The sequence below is a fragment of the Salvelinus sp. IW2-2015 genome, linkage group LG6.2 (genome assembly GCF_002910315.2).
Source record: "Salvelinus sp. IW2-2015 linkage group LG6.2, ASM291031v2, whole genome shotgun sequence".
NCBI lineage: Eukaryota > Metazoa > Chordata > Actinopteri > Salmoniformes > Salmonidae > Salvelinus > Salvelinus sp. IW2-2015.
In genome coordinates, this window is record NC_036846.1 from 6,914,298 (window position 1) to 6,934,095 (window position 19,798).

At 44.8% G+C, this 19,798-nt stretch overlaps 1 protein-coding gene across 1 annotated transcript; it reads right to left on the reverse strand.

Moving 5' to 3' along the window:
- Positions 1 to 1,201: 1,201 nt before the first annotated feature.
- Positions 1,202 to 11,481, reverse strand: chrnb3a (cholinergic receptor nicotinic beta 3 subunit a). The gene is made up of 6 exons (XM_023990000.2): positions 11,199 to 11,481; positions 9,674 to 9,819; positions 4,098 to 4,142; positions 3,882 to 3,991; positions 2,531 to 3,437; positions 1,202 to 2,406 (listed from the first exon to the last, which is right to left on the reverse strand). The coding sequence occupies exons 1-6, from the start codon at positions 11,275 to 11,277 to the stop codon at positions 2,248 to 2,250; spliced, it is 1,446 nt and encodes a 481-aa protein (XP_023845768.1). The 5' UTR covers positions 11,278 to 11,481; the 3' UTR covers positions 1,202 to 2,247.
- Between the last annotated feature and the right edge of the window lie 8,317 nt (positions 11,482 to 19,798).

The following is a 19,798-nucleotide window of genomic DNA, read 5'->3' on the forward strand; positions in this document are numbered from 1 at the left end:
TAGCAGGGCCTGGAAACATCCCTCATAACACATTAAGACTGCCCTGGCTTTAGCAGGGCCTGGACACATCCCTCATAACCTAAAGATGTGATGGAATTGGGTCAGGTGAGTTTTGGTGTTTGTGTCTGAGGCTCTGTGACTTTGATGTTTGGGACTACGGGTTCCACAGGGACAGTTCCCAGATAGAGCACATGTCCACAGGTATGTAACACGCATCTCACAGTAGGAGTGCTGATCTAGGGTCAGACCCCCCATGTCCATGTAGTCTTATTCTTTGTGAGCTAAAAGGCAAAACTGATCCAAAATCAGCATTCACACTGAGACGCTTGAGCTACCCCAGTGAAGACACTGATGAAATACACCCACAAGTCGTTCTGAAACAAGCCCATGTTGATCCACAATGACTGCCCTGATATAAACAGGCCAAGAAGACCATAGATCTTCATATTGGTAACAGAGTTATGAGGTGTCTGGGAAAGGTTGGACCTCTCGCAAACACTTAGGAGTCAGAGTGAAAAGGTCAAGAGTTACACAGGAAGGAGAGGAAGAAAGGAGGGGAAGAACAAAGAGCTCAATGTCATATTGTATACAATGTCAGTATAGCATTAGACCTGGGAGGAAACGGTTCCATGCACTTTACTAGCTGAATTGAGGAGAGTACAGTACAGCTTCTCAAAGACATATACAGTACCTAAAAAAAAGCATCCTACATAATTCATTTTTTCCCCTTTATGTCATTGTGTTTGTCTTGCATGCACTCTGGCAAGGTGTCTACTTTTCGATATGGTGGCTGTGCATGTGCGTGTCTGCATGTGTGGCGACGTGTGTTTGTGTGCATGAGAACACATGCAAGAGTGTGTATGTGTGTCAGTGTGTGAGAGATAACATGTAAATCTACATATAGTGAAGAATCAGGACCAAAGGGTTGATAGACTAAATAATCACCTCCAATAGGCCTACAGACTGCTGACGTGTAGGAGAGAGACAGCTGACAAGTCTTACCAAGGTTGCCACCTAGTGGAATAAAATAATACTACACACACAACTATCTTGCGCAATTTAACTATGTAACAGCAGCATCAATCTGCGTTCCAAACAGAGTTCCAAGCGAATCCAAATGAAMAGATATAGACATTCAAAACTACATGACAAAATACAAACTTCAATTTTTTWAAATTATGATTTGATGTACATCAGATCATCAAAACGATGGTTTGTAGAGTCTGATTCACTGTGTTACCCATCATACTCCTTAACAGTAATCACAAACGTGGCTGGACATCGACGGGGGAATTTTTGGAGGACTATAGTCATTGTACCTGAATAATAATTTATTTAAATTAACTAGTTGATGGAGTGCCCAAACAAGTGTGAAATAGAAGTCAAAGGTCACAACACCCAGAAAAAAAAACAGAACTCAAACAATTCCTAGCTACTGAGGACCCTCCATAATTTATTTGTATTTAATTAGGCAAGTCAGTTATGAACAAATTCCTATTTTAATGACGGCCTAGGAACAGTGGGTTAACTGCCAGCTCGGGGATTCGCTCTAACCACTAGTCTACCTGCCGCCCCGAATCACCACAAATAAAACACTGATCGTCCAATCAGAGCGGCCTGGATGCCGCTACCATTCCAGTCACAGACAAACTAAGTTACACTAACTAAGATCACAATAGTTGGGTCTGACGATAACGGTTTTGAGGAGTATAATGAGAAGAACTAAGTATGCTGTTGGTACCTACAGTAACTACAGAGAACATATTGTACATTTTACACAAATTCAAATTATTTCAGTCAATGTTTGTGCTTTAGAATGCTACATCACTGTGCATACTATCTGGCTTTGATACAAATTTTGAACACCTTTCTAATTATCTTTGTCATTCATCTTCTGTACATTGAGTCAACTCTGTCATAAAGACAATGTAATATGTAAACACGGGTAAAGGATCTATAGCAGAACTGCTCTAGCATGGTGATGTGCTAATTCTGACTCAAGGTGTGGCACGGGAAGGCAGGGCATAGCTCAACAGTAGGGGGTTGGCTGTGCTGACTATAGCCAGTTGGCTGAAAAGCTCAGGAGAAACTGGAGATAGAGGGGGCTATAGATCCAGACCGGGGGTCAGGGTTGAATTGTTGGCAGGGTGTCCAGGCCTCAGTTTGTGGAATTCAGAAGGGGTAGAGGGCCTGGACTGGGTGCTGAGTTAGAGGGGGATGCTAGGTCTGGACTGAGGGGGTGATGACTTAATGGGGGTTGCTGGGTCCCGACTGGGGAGGGGTACTAAGGAATATCTGCAGGGCAGGGGTGAAGATTAGGATGGTCCCCAGGACAGACACAGTGAGGAAGGCCCACAGGAAGATCCTGTCCAGAACCTGAGCCACAAACTTCCAGTCCAGGACCACCTGAAAATGGGGAGAACAGGAAGAACAGGAAAATGGGAACAAACTCAGCATCTTAGTATAACATTATACACATGGCATTACACTACATATCATGTTGATTGAAACATATAGCATGGTGACCCACCTCTCTGATAAAGTGTTCCTTGCGTATATGGCAGCTGATGTAACGCACGGAGTACGTAGCTCTCTCCAGCATGGTGACCCAGGCTTGACTCTCATCTTCCTTCCCCTCCAGAGGACTCTGTCCATGGGCCCCGCTGCTCCTCTGACCCCCAGACTGGGGATTCAGCTCAGGGCTCTCCGGCGCCAGCTCTGGGTAGTGGTACTGGTCAGTGTGGCCCCGCATGCACAGCATCCGAGGTAGCCTCTGAAGGAAGAGGGAACGAACCCAGGGTGACATGGGGTGGTAGGTGGCTGAGGACCGGTGGTGCACGTTGATGACAAACACCGTGACGATGATGGAGAGGGTGACGAAGATCATGATGAAGAGGAGGTACTCCCCGATGAGAGGGATGACCTTGGACGAAGATGGGATGATCTCTTCTATGACCAGGAGGAACACAGTGAGAGACACAAGGACGGAGGTGGAGAGAGAGAGCTTCTCCCCTTCATCCGACGGAAGATAGAACACCAGCACGGTCAGGAACGACAGACCGAGACACGGAATAATAAGAAAGAGTGTATAGAACAGCGGGAGACGTTTCAGAATGAACGAGTACGTTATAAAGGGGAAGGAATACATCCCGTCCCGCCGGTTTCCTCTGGCCCCCGTGGCGTTCAGGATCTCCCACTCGCCGTTGTCGAAGAAGTCCTTCCTGTCTACATAGTCATCTAACAGGATCATGTCCACCATGTTACCATCGTAGGTCCAGGAGCCAAACTTCATGGAGCAGTTTTGTCTGTCGAAGGGGAAGAAGGTGACGTCCATAGTGCAGGCTGACTTGTAGCTGGCCGGAGGGGTCCACGTGATTCTACCGTTGGACTTAACGATGGCTTTGGTCATAAGGGAGCCCTCYAACCGCCCGTCAGCACTGGGAGAGGAGAGGAGGGCAGGGGGTAAGATTAGGGTTAGGTTTAATATTATGGTTAGAGTGTGTATAAGTCCGAAACGTATTTTACTAGCACCTTGCACTTCCACTTTTTGTATTCTGTTGAGCATGGATTCATTTATTTCTATGATTTTTGCATCTCGGCCTCRTTGGGTTATTATTCGTCATGGTTTTGAGTACGAGTGTTTTTTGAACTCCCCTACACACTGGCCGCCTTTCATTGTAGCCCGAGAGTTAACCCTCATACTGGCTTTCTAGGGTGTGTCTAAAACATATATTTTAGGAATACATCAAACAAACAAAAAGGATATAGAGTATCAATGTGGGCTATTAGTGTGAAAAATAGGTGGAGGCTACACTGTATTGTCTGAAGACATTATGCTAAATGGAACCCTTCATGACATGTGACATTATCATTGAGCTTACTTCTCATAGAGCACAATGTCGGGCAGCCAGATAGTCTCAGATGGAACTCTGATCGATGTGATCCCACCATAGTCCTCAGGGTTCCATCGCAGTTTATAATCTATCCACTCCTGTTGAGGGAAAAACACAGATTGTTACCCATCTATCCTCTTCTGTAGACCACACAGTTTCTATGCCTCTTTTACAAGCTACAGTTACCCCCCTTCTCCTCCTCACCTGCCACAGCCACACATTAGTGGTCATCAGCTGGTTCTTCTCATCCTGTGTGTATGTGAGAGAGCGAGAGAGAAAGAGAGGTCATGTAGAGTGGAGCAGAGGAGAGGAGACATCCAGGTTAGAAATGTGTATCGTATGGCATTTAAATGGAATCAAATTTTGCTGTCTGTTCCATTTCCTTTTTACATTATGTCATGATTATGCCTTAAACCATTTATAAATGTATCACTCTTGTGCAATTTATATCTATAGGCTACATGAAGGTTTTGCCTTTATTATTTTAGTCTGTCTGGTATTAGTGCATAAGCCTAAGCTTTAGGGCCAAACCGTACAGGCGCCAAATAGCCAACACGCCAAATGCTTTTGGGAACGGGCATAAAAAGTTAACATCAATCCACAGAGGCAAAAAAGACTGTCAGAGTTGAAATCATGAAGAAAAGAATCTGCGTAATGGAGAGTTGAAAATAAAGGGCCTGAAAAGTCATGTTTTAGAAAGATCTGGTGAAGTGGTAAAAGAGGAGGATAGCAGTGTTTATGTTGTGTGACGATTGTGAGGCGKWATACACAATTCCYCAGTCACAAGATGGGGACTTCACATACTGTAGGCCTATGGCACGTCAAGGGAACTGTAGCCTACTGTTCAGATGGGAACTGAAATCTGGACACTGACTATGTCCATAACCTCTCCACCAAACTGGAAGTCTTGACTAACTTGGAACGACAGTACCGTGCAATATCGAAGAGCCCTCACTGCTGCTCGATCAGCCTATTTTTCCAACCTAATGAGGAGAATAAGAACAATCCAACATTTATTTTTGACACTGTCCCAAAGCTAACTAAAAAGCAGCATTCCCCAAGAGAGGATGGCTTTTACTTCAGCAGTGATAAATTCATGAAATTCTTAGATGAAAAGATTATGATCATTAGAAAGCAAAATTACAGACTCCTCTTTGAATCTGAGTATTTCTCCACAACTCAGTTGTTCTGAATCTGCACAGAACTGCCAGGACCTAGGATCAATGAGACACAAGTTTTTTAATCCTATCGATCTTGATACATTCACAAAAATAGTCAGCTGCATAATGGACCCTATTCCAACTAAACTACTGAAAGAGCTACTTCCTGTGCTTGGCCCTCCTATGTTGAACATAATAAATGGCTCCCTACACTCCAGATGTGTACCAAACTCACTAAAAGTGYCAGCATTAAAGCCTCTCTTGAAAAAGACAAACCTTGACCTGGGAAAAATAAATAAAAACTATTGGCCTACAATGAATCACCCACTTCAGAGATGTTTGGGGGAAAAAGCTGTTGCGCAGCTTACGGGCAGTGGCGACCTGTCGTTCAGGGCAGGAGGGGCAGGGCAGGGCAGAGCCCCACCTGTTTTTTTGCAAATCTTTTTGTCGTTGCCTGTTATTTTGGCATTAATACATGTCACATATCAGTTTGTACGTTTTTTTTTTTTTTTAACTATTAGCCTATATCAAATCACCCATTCCATTTTGAAAAAGCTGTTGCYCAGCAACTCACTGCCTTCCTGAAGACAAATAATGTACACGAACCGCTTCATTCTGGTTTGAGACCCCATCATAAAACTGAAACTGTACTCATGAAGAGGGTAAATGACCTTTTAATGCATCTGTCCTCGTGCTCCTAGACCTTAGGGCCGTTTTTGACACCATCGATCACCATTCTTTGGAGAGATTGGAAACCCTAATTGGTTGACACGGACAAATTATTGCGTGGTTTAGATCTTATCTGTCGGAAAGATATCAGTTCATCTCGGTGGATGTAAGTTTCGGTGTTCAAGTTTCCACTATTGGTTTCACTATATACTCTACCTCTTGATGTCATTCGGAAACACAATGTCAATTTTCACTGCTTTGTGAATGACACACACATGTACATTTTGATGAAAAATGGTGAAGCCCCAAAATTACTTACCCTGGAAGCCTGTGTTTCAGACATGAAGGAAGTGAACGGTGAAAAATGGTTTACTTTTAAACTCATACAAAACGGATGCTAGGTCTAGGTCCCAAGAAACAAAGAGATCTGGTTGATCTGAAAATTCATGTTAATGGTTGTACAGTCGTCTCAAATTAAACTGTGAAAGACCTCGGTGTTTCTCTGGACCCTGACCTCGCTTTTGACAAACAGATCAAGAATATGTCAAAAGGCAGCTTTCGTCCATCTTCGTAACATTGCAAAAATCTGAAACGTTTTGTCCAAAAATGATGCAGAAAAGCTCATCCATGCTTTTGTCACGTCTAGATTAGAATGCTACAATGCTTTGCTCTCCGGCTGCCCGGATAAAGCWCTAAATCAATTTCAGTTAGTGCTAAATACGGCTGCTTGAATGTTGAATAGATTCCAAAATGTTTATCATATTACTCCAGTGCTAGCCTCTCTACACTGGCTTCCTGTTAAGACTAGGGCTGATTAAGGTTTTACTGCTAACCTGCAAAGCATTACATTGACTTGCTCCTACCTCTCTCTCTCTCTGATTTGGTCCTGTCGTACATACCTACACGTACCCTACGGTCCACAAAATGTTGGGCTTTATCCTATAGATATATTTTTATGGAGTGGTCTGCCTATACATGTGAGAGACGCAGACTCAGTATCGACCTTTAAGTCTTTACTGAAGACTCATCTCTTCAGTAGGTTCAATGATTGAGTGTAGTCTGGTCCAGGGGTGCGAAGGTGAACAGCAAGGCAGTGCTGCTTGCTGTCTCTTCCTGGCCGGCTCCCCTCTCTCCACTGGGATTCTCTGCCTCTGACCCCATTGCGGGCAGTGGCGACCCGTTGTTCAGGGCAGGAGGGGCAGAGCGCCACCTGTTTTGAGCCCCGCATTTTTTGTTGTTGCCTGTTATTTTGTCATTAATATGTGTCACATATCAGTTTGCAAACAATATATATACACATACATACACACAGTTGAAGTCGGAAGTTCACATACACCTTAGCCAAATACATTTATAATCAGTTTCACAATTCCTGACATTTAATCCTAGTAAAAATTCCATGTCTTAGGTCAGTTAGGATCACCACTTTATTTTAAGTATGTGAAATGTCAGAATAATAGTAGAGAATTATTTATACCAGCTTTTATTTCGTTCATCACATTCCCAGTGGGTCAGAAGTTTACAATACACTCAATTAGTATTTGGTAGCATTGCCTTTAAAATTGTTTAACTTGGGTCAAATGTTTTGGGTAACCTTCCACAAGCTTCCCACAATAAGTTGGGTGAATTTTGGCCCATTCCTCCTGACAGAGCTGGTGTAACTGAGTCAGGTTTGTAGGCCTCCTTGCTCGCACACGCTTTTTCAGTTCTGCCAACAAAATGTTCTATAGGATTGAGGTCAGGGCTTTGCGATGGCCACACCAATACCTTCACTTTGTTGTTCTTAAGTCATTTTGCCACAACTTTGGAAGTATGTTTGGGGTCATTGTCCATTTGGAAGACCCATTTGCGACCAAGCTTTACCTTCCTGACTGATGTCTTGAGATGTTGCTTCAATATATCCACATAATTTCCGCAACCTCATGATGCCATCTATTTTGTGAAGTGTCAACCAGTCCTCCTGCAGCAAAGCCACCCACAACATGCTGCCACCCCCGTGCTTCACGGTTGGCATGGTGTTCTTCATTTGCAAGCCTCCCCCTTTTTCCTCCAAAACATAACGATGGTCATTATGGCCAAACAGTTCTATTTTTGTTCGATCAGACCAGAGACATTTCTCCAAAAGTACAATCTTTGTCCCAGCATGTGCAGTTGCAAACCGTAGTCTGGCTTATAGGTGGTTTTGGAGCAGTGGCTTCTCCTTGCCGAGCGCCCCTTTCAGGTATGTTGATATAGGACTCGTTTTACTGTGATATAATTACTTTTGTACCCGTTTCTCCAGCATTCTTCCACAAGGTCCTTTGCTGTTGTTCTGGGAATTGATTTTGTCATTTTCGCACCAAAAGTACATTCCATTTTCTAGGAGACAGACGTGTTTTATTTTCAATTATTGTTTTCTGAGGTCTGGCTGATTTCTTTTGATTTTTCCATGATTGCCATGCAAAGAGGGCACTGAGTTGAAGTAGGCCTTGAAAATACATCCCCGAGGTACACCTCCAATTGACTCAAATGATGTCAATTAGCCTATCAGAAGCTTCTAAAGCCATGACGTAATTTTCAGGAATTTCCCAAGTTGTTTAAAGGCTCAGTCAACTTAGTGTATGTAAACTTCTGACCCACTGGAATTGTGATACAGTGAATTATAAGTGAAATAATCAGTCTGTAAACAATTGTTGGAAAAATTACTTTTGTCATGCACAAAGGAGATGTCCTAACCGACTTACCAAAACTATAGTTTGTTAACAAGACATTTGTGGAGTTGTTGAAAAACGAGTTTTAATGACTCCAACCTAAGTGTATGTAAACTTACGACTTCAACTGTATGTACTTACGGAAAACATAGGGACCACAATGGAAATAAGTTCCTGAGACAAAAATAAACCCCAACCTCCAGATGAGTATGAGGGGGGAGTTTAAGTTCAATTCTTACAAGGTTGGCTTATTCTTTAGATGTTTGGGTCTGCTAGTGAACCATAATCAAAGTGACACTGGACTAGCGTATTTGCCTTCAGGGCCTCTATAGCTATATGTTTCCATCCAATTGGCGACAGATTTTCATGTGAATATTCTATCTTTCCATTCCAAAGTTTCCTTTAGGATCATTTGGTGCAAGACAACATGACAGGGAAGATTTTTGTTTACATAGTCCAGAGGTGAACTGTAACCTAATACAGGACAGACGGCTAGCAACACTGGCACCACTTATCAGCCTGAGGCAGAGCACTTCTCTCTCCATCTATCGCTTTCTCCTGTGATTCACTTCCATCTTCCAGGTTCTATCTCTTCCTATCCCCCTTTTCCTGTTCTTCAGCTCTCTTTCCTCCACCCATCTCTTTTCCTATATTCTTTCATTGTCATTCTCATTCTCTCTCTTTGGTATGATATCAGTTAGTATTTAGAGCCACGCTTTTTGAGTTGAAACAATCACATACATGCCACAGGCATCTCCCCTCAGAAAGAGAGAGAACAGGGAATATGTATCCTGCTGTTTGTTTAGGCAAGGTACATATTGAAGACKATGAATGGGACTGTTCTATTTTCTGCTTGTGTTCTTTGACAGAACAGCTAAACCACCTCACCTTATCAAAGCAGGCCCTGAAAGTAAAGCTCTGTTGGAAAAGAGCGTGTTCTGAGAGTTCCATAAAAGGAGAGAAAAAGCTAGATAGAAGTTCCACTGAGGCCACCAGCTTTATTTCAGGACCTTGGTCAGCTCAGGAGTGGAGTTGTTCCACTGTGGTTTATAGGATTCCTTTCTTTCAGCATTACTTGTTTGAGCAACATGGACAGGGTCAGAATTACAAGAACTACATGGCTCAAGCCATTCAGACAAGATATTTTGAAACGCCCATGTCTTTTACTGTTTGTTTACATGGCAAGGTCTTTCGCCACTGTGTGCGTGTGTGTGTTTAGCATGTGTGCGTTCGTGCCTGTGCATGCATACGGTATCCTCACCACGTCCACCAGCTGTGAGATCTTGAGTCCGAAGCGTACTGTGACCGTGTCGTTGGCGTGCTGGATGGGCCGGACCCAGCGCTGGTACCCCTGGAACAGGTTCCTTAACAGGAGATCCTCCATCTCAGCCAGAGAGCCATACTCACCTGGGGATGGGAGAGGAAGGGAGGGAAAGAGAGAGAGTTTAAATGGGCTGAGAGAAGAGAGAGAAAGCTCACTGTCAATTAAACAATTACTTCTAATATAAAATGTTTAAGCATCACAGACAGAAGTTGTCTAATTTTAGTTTAGCATGTAGATGGTGTTAACTGGGCCTGCATGAGAAGGGGTTGAGTACTACGAATTGGAGTATGAACAAACAGCTGAACAATGACACAGGAGTTGGAGTGGAGGGGGTGGAGCAGAGAGCCAGACAGAAGGCTAGAGGYACACAGACACTGCTACACGGCAGCCTGTGAGTGATTCTCAAAGGACTTCAAACTCCTCTGAAACTCCTCCAGGAGAGAAGTGTGGAGCTGGAAGGAAGTGTTTTTTGCGGTCTCTGTTTATCCCTCCCTCGCTTTCTGTATGCTTTGCACGCTTGGACAGCCTCGGTGTAGGTGCAAGCTGGTGGCYCTGATATTTCGGCAGTCTCGGCCACAGGCTTGACCGTGGCCTCTAGATTGCAGGGCCTGACAAAAACTAGGGCAAAGCAATTGGCTAGGTTCCGCTCTGTTTCAGCTGTCGTGGGCAGCCTAGCTGTTTGGAGAGGGAGGTGCTCGCTGTACCTTTGAGGGCCATGCATACAGGGACCTTTGAAACAGTTGGATCCTTTTTTTGTAAAATATGATTGGTGGATTAAAATAAAYTGTTTAAAATGTGTGGGTGTGTATGTGTGCATGTGACCAATAACCTGCAGCTAGAGTGGATTTACCCTCTGGCTCCCATTCTGTCAGCCTTAACATCATTTCCTTCCAGGAATCAAAACTGTATTACATTAGAAATAAAATGCAACCCTCTACTTAGATATTGCCATCTTCAACATAACCTTCACACATATATACCAATCGTTTACGAAAAGCCTTGGGGTGTTACTGACAAACGGAAATTGCCCTTCAATAATTCACCAGATATTATGACCGTTAGTTTCAGAAAGAGAACAGAAGGGGAGACAGACACTGTCACCTGACACCGTGTCTGTCACTGCTTCCGTCGACCGGTTCTGTCTGTCAGCAGAAACTGAACCAGACCGGCGCGAGCGTCCTCCGGAGATTGATCCTGGTTGCTTGGAGAAACAGGCGCGCAGGTAATGCTTCCAGTTTGTCAGATGGAATATGACTAATTGGAATCTTGAGGAAGGTCATATCGTAACTTGGATGTAAGGCCAGATGTGTTATGCTTTTCCTCCCGTGGCTTGGATAGAGGAACCTTTATTTCCATCCTAACCTAGTGCACTTTTCAGTTCCATATAGGCTATCCCTCGCAAGCCCAAAACGTTTAGAACTCACCCTACAAGACATGCAGTTGTTCCAGTTCCTGTACTTACCGGGGATGGTGCCGAGACAAAGCGCACACATCGCKGAAAGGACAAGCAGAGATACCCGCCAATTCATGATGATTCTCATCCGCTCTGTAGAGGCTTCTATAAACTAATAGCATGCATTAAAGACATACAACTAAKCGAGAGCCCCCGTAGCAATGAACTAGTCTCATAACTCTGTTAGCAACGCTGACAATGAAAAAGAAACCCTATCTAATATTAATAACGAGCCCTCCACTGAGCTCCCGGTGAACAAAAATCCAGTTGCGTGAAGGACTGGCACCGACGGCTGTTCTGCACATCTCTCCAGCGTGTGGCGCGGTGACAAAGAGGAGGGAGCAGAGCGGGAGTTTGAATGGGGTTTAAACGGGATCCTAAACCAATCAGAGGAACAGCTAAGGATCCACAGCACCTGGCAGATTACCGTGCGTGCATGCGCACCCGGGGGGAAACTGTAGCACGTAGACTAAACTCTTKAAGTTTAGCTGTGGTTGTAATGATCTTCTTAGACACTGAGAGATGGCTTGGTAGCCTAATATATCGCAGCAGTTTGAAAGACGAAGAGGTTAATGTCTGTTGAAAGTCCACATGCAGGGCACGGACTGTCCACTAGGGCGCGCTTAAAGCAGTGAAGTCGGGATGGATGTCAGCAGATGATTCCCGGTAGTTTCAGTTCATAAAAGATATGATACAAAATGTCTTACCAGTTCTTCATCCTAAGCGATGCCGATAAAAGGTTTGGCATCAGCCTGTCCTCAAAGAGAAAAGTGAGTGGTGCTAGACCCTTACCTCTATTGATAGCCTACTTAGAGAGGGAGTCCTTTACTATGAGAAGGGGGGAAGAGGGAAGGATGGCTGACTCAGTGCTTTATGAAACTAAACTAAATCTTCTTCTGACCTATTGCTGACATGGCACATCACTAGAGATGGCACATCACTCTCTCTCTCACACACACTCACTCACTCACTCTCTCTCGTTCGTTATCTCTTTCTCACTCTCTCTTTCTCTCTCACTCTCTCTCAAATATCTTTTCTCTTCCCCCTCTCTCTCTCACTCTCTCGTCTTTCTTCAACATATTCTTATCTCCCCCCTCTCTCTCAATCTCTCTCTCTTCAATCTCTTGTCCTCTCTCCCTCTCTCTCCCTCCCTCTCTGTCTCTGCTGCTCTGTCTCCTCTGTTTGTCTGTCCTCTGTCGCTCTCATTCTCTCTCTATCTCTTCTCTGTCTCCCTCTGTCTCTCTAATTTCTCTGTCTCCTTGTCTCTCTCTCTATCTCTGTCTCTCTCTCTCTCTTTTCTTCTCTCTCTCTTCTCTCTTCTGAGACTGTTTTTCTAGTGTTGATGTTCACCCTGTATGTTCTATCAGTTAGTCGCCTCAGAGTTCTGAGTTAGAGTTCAGATACCGTCTCAGAGTTCTGACTCTATCGTTGGGTGTCAGGCACACACAGACATGATGATAGCCGTGTACAGGGCCTGCTTGAAGGTGGCCCACAAAGCACAACTGCTGATTCTTCCAGCAGCCACCGCAGTTCAGCAGAATAGCCTTAGTGGCTACTAACTTACCACGCCAACCCTGCTCCTGCTGCTGTGAATCTAATATTATATATTAAGGAACTGGGTGGTTTGAGCCTGAATGCTTAATTGGTGACAGCCATGGTATAGAGACGCTTCCAGGGTGTCTAATTACTCGTTTATAATACAATAAGGCACCTCTGGTTTTTTCTTATGTCTTGCGCCGTGCATAAGAAAAAACCCCTTAGCAGTGGTATACACACCCCCGGGCCCTTATTGCTTAAATATATAAGCATCCTACAGTATCTGTGTGCAATGTGTGTGTGTCTATCTTCTCACTGGACTGTGTCGACATCTTTGCTTTGTCGGCAGTAATATTCTCTTGTCTTTGTCTGTCTGGCTCTTATCCAAGTTCTCTGTTTTTCCTTTGTTCTTTGCTGCCTCTCATTTGTTCCACCCTCTCTCTCTTCTCTCATTCTCTCTCTCTTCTTCTCTTCATTCGGCGTCTCCGTCTCCCTCTCCTCATATCTCTTCCTTCTCTCTCTTTCTCCTTCCTCTCTCTCCTCTTCTCTTTTTTTCCACTCTCTCTCTCTGGGAGGAATTAATCAGTGTGTTTCTCTCTCTCTCGTGGTGCTGTACAGCCATTCTAATTTTTTTTCCTTTTCCTCTTCTCTTTTCTCCGTCATCATCCAGCGCCAAGAATGCAAGGTAACTGTCTATAATGGAATATCGCCTATACACTCACTCTTGCCTATACTGACTTTGAAGGACTGGGTTCATTGGCGGTCCACATCAACACCTATTTCCAGAAACCTGGTACCCACTTCACTTCACAAACCGTCCCAACGGAGAGTCCATCAGATGATGCAATCTCTATTGTACTCCACACTGCCCTTTCCCACCTGGACAAAAGGAACACCTATGTGAGAATGCTATTCATTGACTACAGCTCAGTGTTCAACACCATAGTGTCCTCAAAGCTCATCACTAAGCTAAGGACCCTGGGATTAAACGCCCTCCTTCTGCAACTGGATCCTGGACTTCCTGACGGGCCATCCCCAGGTGGTAAGGGTAGGCAGCAACCCATCCACCACACTGACCCTCAACACAGGGGCCCTTCAGGGGTGCGTGCTTAGTCCCCCCCTGTACTCCCTGTTCACCCACGACTGCATGGCCACACACAACTCCAACACCATCATTAAGTTTGTAGATGACACAACAGTGGTAGGCCTGATCACCGACAACGATGAGACAGCCTATAGGGAGGTCAGAGACCTGGCATTGTGGTGCCAGGACAACAACCTCTACCTGAACGTCAGCAAGACAATGGAGCTGATCGTGGACTACAGGAAACGGAGGGCCGAGCACACCCCCATCCACATCGATGGAGCTGTTCTGGAACAGGTCGAGAGCTTCAAGTTCCTCTGTGTCCACATCACTAAGGATCTATCATGGTTCACACACATCAACACAGTCGTGAATTGGCACGACAATGCCTCTTCCCCCTCAGGAGGCTGAAAAGATTTGGCATGGGCCCTCAGATCTTCAAAAGGTTCTACAGCTGCATCATTGAGAGCATATTGACTGGCTGCATCCCCGCTTGGTATAGCAACTGTTTGGCATCCGACCACAAGGCGCTACAAAGAGTATTGTGTACGGCCCAGTACAGGAAGGCCCTAAAAATTGTCAAAGCCACCCAAGTAATAGACTGTTCTCTCTGCTACTGCATGGCAAGTGGTACCAATGCACCAAGTATGGAACCAACAGGACCCTGAACAGCTTCTACCCCCAAGTCACAAGACTGCTAAATAGTAAGTTAAATAGTTATCCAAGTAGCTACCRGGACTATCTGCATTGACCCTTTTTGCACTAATCTCTTTTGACTCATCACATACGCTGCTACTACTGTTTATTATCTGTCCTGTTGTCTAGTCACTTTATGTGCCGTGGCCAGTGAGTGTGAGTGTGAGCAGCACATCACCATGACTGAATGTCAGTACAAGGTGTTTCACAGTGCGAGAGAACAACCAGTAGAGGCACAGAGTGACCACCAGGTGGGAGAGCTGGGGCGTGTGTGTGTGTGTGTGTGTGCATGCACTTGTGAGAGAACTGGGCACAGCGTCGGGGTGAGCGTGGCATAATTGGGTGTGCAGTAGAGCAAGAGCGCCCGGACGCAGCGCCAACCGCAGCTCCTACTGGTGGTACCCAGAGGGGCACGGCGAAGTGCCAACCTCCTCAGAGAGAGAGAGACAGACGGGGAGACAGAGAGATACACACAGAGAGAGCAATGAGACCTAACCAAATCATGAGAAAACAAAAAGATAATTACTTGACACGTTGGAAAGAATTGACAACAAAAAAACWGAGCAAACTAGAATGCTATTTGGGCCTTAACAAGAGAGTACACAGTGGCAGAATACCTGACCACTGTGACTGACCCAAAATGAAGGAAAGCTTTGACTATGTACAGACTTAGTGAGCATAGCCTTGCTATCGAGAAAGGTCGCCGTAGGCAGACCTGGCTCTCAAGAGAAGACAGGCTATGTGCACACTGCCCACAAAATGAGGTGGAAACTGAGKTGCACTTCCTAACCTCCTGCCAAATGTATGACCATATTAGAGGCACATATTTCCCTCAGATTACACAGACCCACAAAGAATTTGAAAACAAATCCAATTTTAATAAACTTCCATATCTTTTGGATGAAATACCACAGTGTGCCATCACAGTAGCAGTATTTGTGACCTTTTGCCACAAGAAAAGGGCAACCAGTGAAGAACAAAAACCATTGTAAATACAACCCATATTTATGTTTATTTATTTTCCCTTTTTTACTTTAACTATTTGCACATCGTTACAACACTGTATATAGACATAATATGGCACTCCACACTGCCCTTTCCCACCTGGACAAAAGGGATGTAAGAATGCTGTTCATTGACTACAGCTCAGTGTACAACACTATAGTACCCACAAAGCGCATCCCTAAGCTAAGGACCCTGGGACAAAACACCTCCCTCTGCAACTGGATCCTGGATTTCCTGACAGGCCGCCCCCAGGTGGTAAGGTGGTAAGGTGGTAAGGTGGTGAGGGTAGGCAACAACACATCTGCCACGCTGATCCTCAACATCCTGACCGGTTGCATCACCGCCTGGTATGGCAACTGCTCGGCATCTGACCGTATGGCGCTACAGAGGGTAGTGCGTACGGCCCAGTACATCACTGGGGCCAAGCTTCCTGCCATCCAGGACCTATATACTAGGCAATGTCAGAGGAAGGACCTAAAGATTGGCAAAGACTCCAGTCACCCAAGTCATAGACTGTCCTCTCTGCTGCCGCACGGCAAGTGGTACCGGAGCGCCAAGTTGGGGACCAAAGGCTCCTTAACAGCTTCTACCCCCGAGCCATYAGACTGCTGAACAATTAATAAAATGGCCACCCGGACTATTTACATTGAACCCCCTCCCCATTTTATTTAATTATTTACCTTGGTTTATTTAGTAAATATTTTCGTAACTCTATTTCTTGAACTGCATTGCTGGTTAAGGGCTTGTAAGTAAGCATTTCACGGTAAGGTCTACACCATTTGTATTCGGTGCATGTCAAATTTGATTTGACATGAAATGTCTTTATTCTTTTGGACTTTTTGTGAGTGTAATGTTTACTGTTCATTTTTTATTGTTTATTTCACTTTTGTTTATTATCTATTTCACTTGCTTTGGCAATGTAAACATATGTTTCCCATGCCAATAAAGCCCCTTGAATTTAATTTAATTTAATTGAGAGAGAGAGATAAAGACAGAGAGATACACACAGAGAGATAGAGATAGGGACAGAGTGAGACAGATAGAGAGACAGCGAGAGAGAGAAATATACCGATTCATCTCCCAGAGAAAAGAACCACATGAAAAACACACAAATTAACTCCTCGCAGATCACAATGATGGAAATGTGTGTGTGTGTGTGTGTGTGTTGAGCTTTTTATGTACGAGGAGGTTAAACCATTGAAGGAAAGAGTTCAGCTGCCAACAGAAAGCATCTGATAATGAATTATGACATTTACTCTTGTCTAGAGCAACCACACATTTAAAGCTGACAGACAGATTTACTGTTAAGAATAGCAGTATGCATAAAATTAGTCACATGAGAGAGAGAGAGGTACTGTGGGAAACCAGGCAGGAAGTGCACTTTCTCTCTTTTGTATTTCTATTCCTCTCCGCTCTTTGTTCCGTGGAAGTAGTCAGGAAATATGAGGCTAATTATCACAATGAAATTATCCTGATTTTCCGCTCCACTTGGAGCCGTGGGCCGGACAGCTGCTGCCTCTGAGAGGCTCCCGCTCACTCAGTGCCTGCCCGATTTCTAATCACTTGGAAAAAGGAATTCTCGCGGGCTAGAAACCTGCATGCCGGTTCCCTTCCCGGGCGATGGGGGCCAGCTGCAGTGTGAGTACTTGTGCATACTTTCCTCTCTCTCTCTCTCTCTCTCTCTCTCTCTCTCTCTCTCTCTCAGTAACAGTGACTCTCAGTAACAGTAACAGTGTTACTACAGGACTGTGATATGTGGTTGTCTCACCTAGCTACCTTAAGATGAATACATTAAAGATGCAAGGATACCTTCATGGTGCACACACATCACAACACAGATCGTGCAATTGGCACGACAAGCCTCTACTCTCCCTCACCCAGCGAGGCTGAAATAATTGCGCATGGACCCCTCAGATTTTCAAAACAGCTTCTACAGGCCATCATTGAGAGCATACTTGCTGGTGCATCCCGCTTCGGTTATCCCCCACGCAACCTGTTGGCATCCGACACACAGGCGCTAGAAGAGTATTGTGGTACGGCCAGTACAGGAAGGCCCTAAAAATTGTCAAAGCACCCAAGTAATAGACTGTTCCCTGCTGCACTGCATGGCAAGCGTGGTACCAATGCACCAAGTATGGAACCAACAGGACTCCTGAACAGCTTCTACCCCCAAGTCACAAGAACTGCTACAATAGTAAGTTTAAATAGTGATCCAAGTAGCTACCTGGACTATTGCATTGACCCTTTTTGCACTAATCTCTTGAACTCATCACATACACCTCTACTACTGTTTATCTATCTGTCCTGTGTCTAGTCACTTTATGTGCCGTGGCCAGTGAGTGTGAGTGTGAGCAGCACATCACCATGACTGATGTCAGTACAAGGTGTTTCACAGTGCGAGAGAACAACCAGTAGAGGCACAGAGTGACACCAGGTGGGAGAGCTGGGGCTGTGTGTGTTGCGTGTGTTGTGCATGCACTTGTGAGAGAACTGGCACAGCGTCGGGGTGAGCGATGGCATAATTTGGGGGTGTCCAGTAGACGCAGAGCGCCGGACGCAGCGCCAACCGCAGCTCCTACTGGTGGTACCCCAGAGGGGCAGCGCGACAAGTCCAACCTCCTCAGAGAGAGAGAGGACAGACGGGAGGACAGAGAGATACACACAGAGAGAGCAATGAGACCTAACCAAATCAATGAGAAAACAAAAAGATAATTACTTGACACGTTGGAAAGGAATTGACAACAAAAAAACAGAGCAAACTAGAATGCTATTTGGGCCTTAACAAGAGAGAACACAGTGGCAGAATACCTGACCACTGTGACTGACCCCAAAATGAAGGAAAGCTTGGACTATGTACAGACTTAGTGAGCATTAGCCTTAGCTATCGAGAAAGTCGCCGTAGGCAGACCTGGCTCTCAAGAGAAGACAGGCTATGTGCACACTGCCACAAAATTGAGTGGAAACTGAGCTGCACTCCTAACCTCCTGCCAAATGTATGACCATATTAGAGGCCACATATTCCCTCAGATTACACAGACCCACAAGAATTTGAAAACAAATCCAATTTTAATAAACTCCATATCTTTTGGAATGAAATACCACAGTGTGCCATCACAGTAGCAGTATTTGTGACCTTTTGCCACAAGAAAAGGGCAACAGTGAAGAACAAAAACCATTTGTAAATACAACCCATATTTATGTTTATTTCTATTTTCCCTTTCTACTTAACTATTTGCACAATCGTTACAACACTGTATATAGACATTAATATGGCACTCCAACACTGCCCTTTCCCACCTGACAAAAGGATGTAAGAATGCTGTTCATTGAACTACCAGCTCAGTGTACAACCACTATAGTTACCCACAAAGCGCAGCCCTAAGCTAAGGACCCCTGGACAAACACCTCCCTCTGCAACTGGATCCTGGATTTCCTGACAGCCGCCCAGGTGGTAAGGGGTAAGGTGTAAGGTGGTGAGAGGTAGGGCCAACAAACACATCTTGCCACGGCTGATCCTCAAACATCCTGAGACCAGGCTTGCATCACCGCCTGGTATCGGCAACTGCTACGGCCATTCTGACCGTATGGCCTACAAAGGAGGTAGTGCGTACGGCCAGTACATCACTGGGCCAAGCTTCCTTGCCATCCAGACCTATATAACTAGAGCAATGTCAAGGAAGGACCTAAAGATTGGCAAAGACTCCAGTCACCCAAGTCATAGACTGTCCTCTCTGCTGCGCACGGCAAGATGGGTACCGGAGCGCCAAGTTGGGGACACAAGGCTCCTTAACAGCTTCTACCCCGAAGCATAGAGGACTGCTGAACAATTAATAAAATGGCCACCCGGGACTATTACATTGAACCCCCTCCCATTTTATTATTTACCTTGGTTTATAGTAAATATTTTCGTAACTCTATTTCTTGAACTGCATTGCTGGTTAAGGCTTGCTAAGTAAGCATTTCACGGGTAAGGTCTACACCATTGTATTCGGTGCATGTCAAAATTGATTTGACTGAAATGTCTTATTCTTTTTGACTTTTTGGAGTGTAATGGTTACTGTTCATTTTTTATTTGTTATTCCTTTGTTTATTATCTTATTCACTGCTTTGGCAATGTAAACATATGTTTCCCATGCCAATAAAGCCCTTGAATTTAATTAATTTAATTGAGAGAGAGAAGATAAAGACAGAGAGATACACACAGAGAGATAGAGATAGGGACAGAGTGAGACAGATAGAGAGACAGCGAGAGAGAGAAATATACCGATTCATCTCCCAGAGAAAGAAA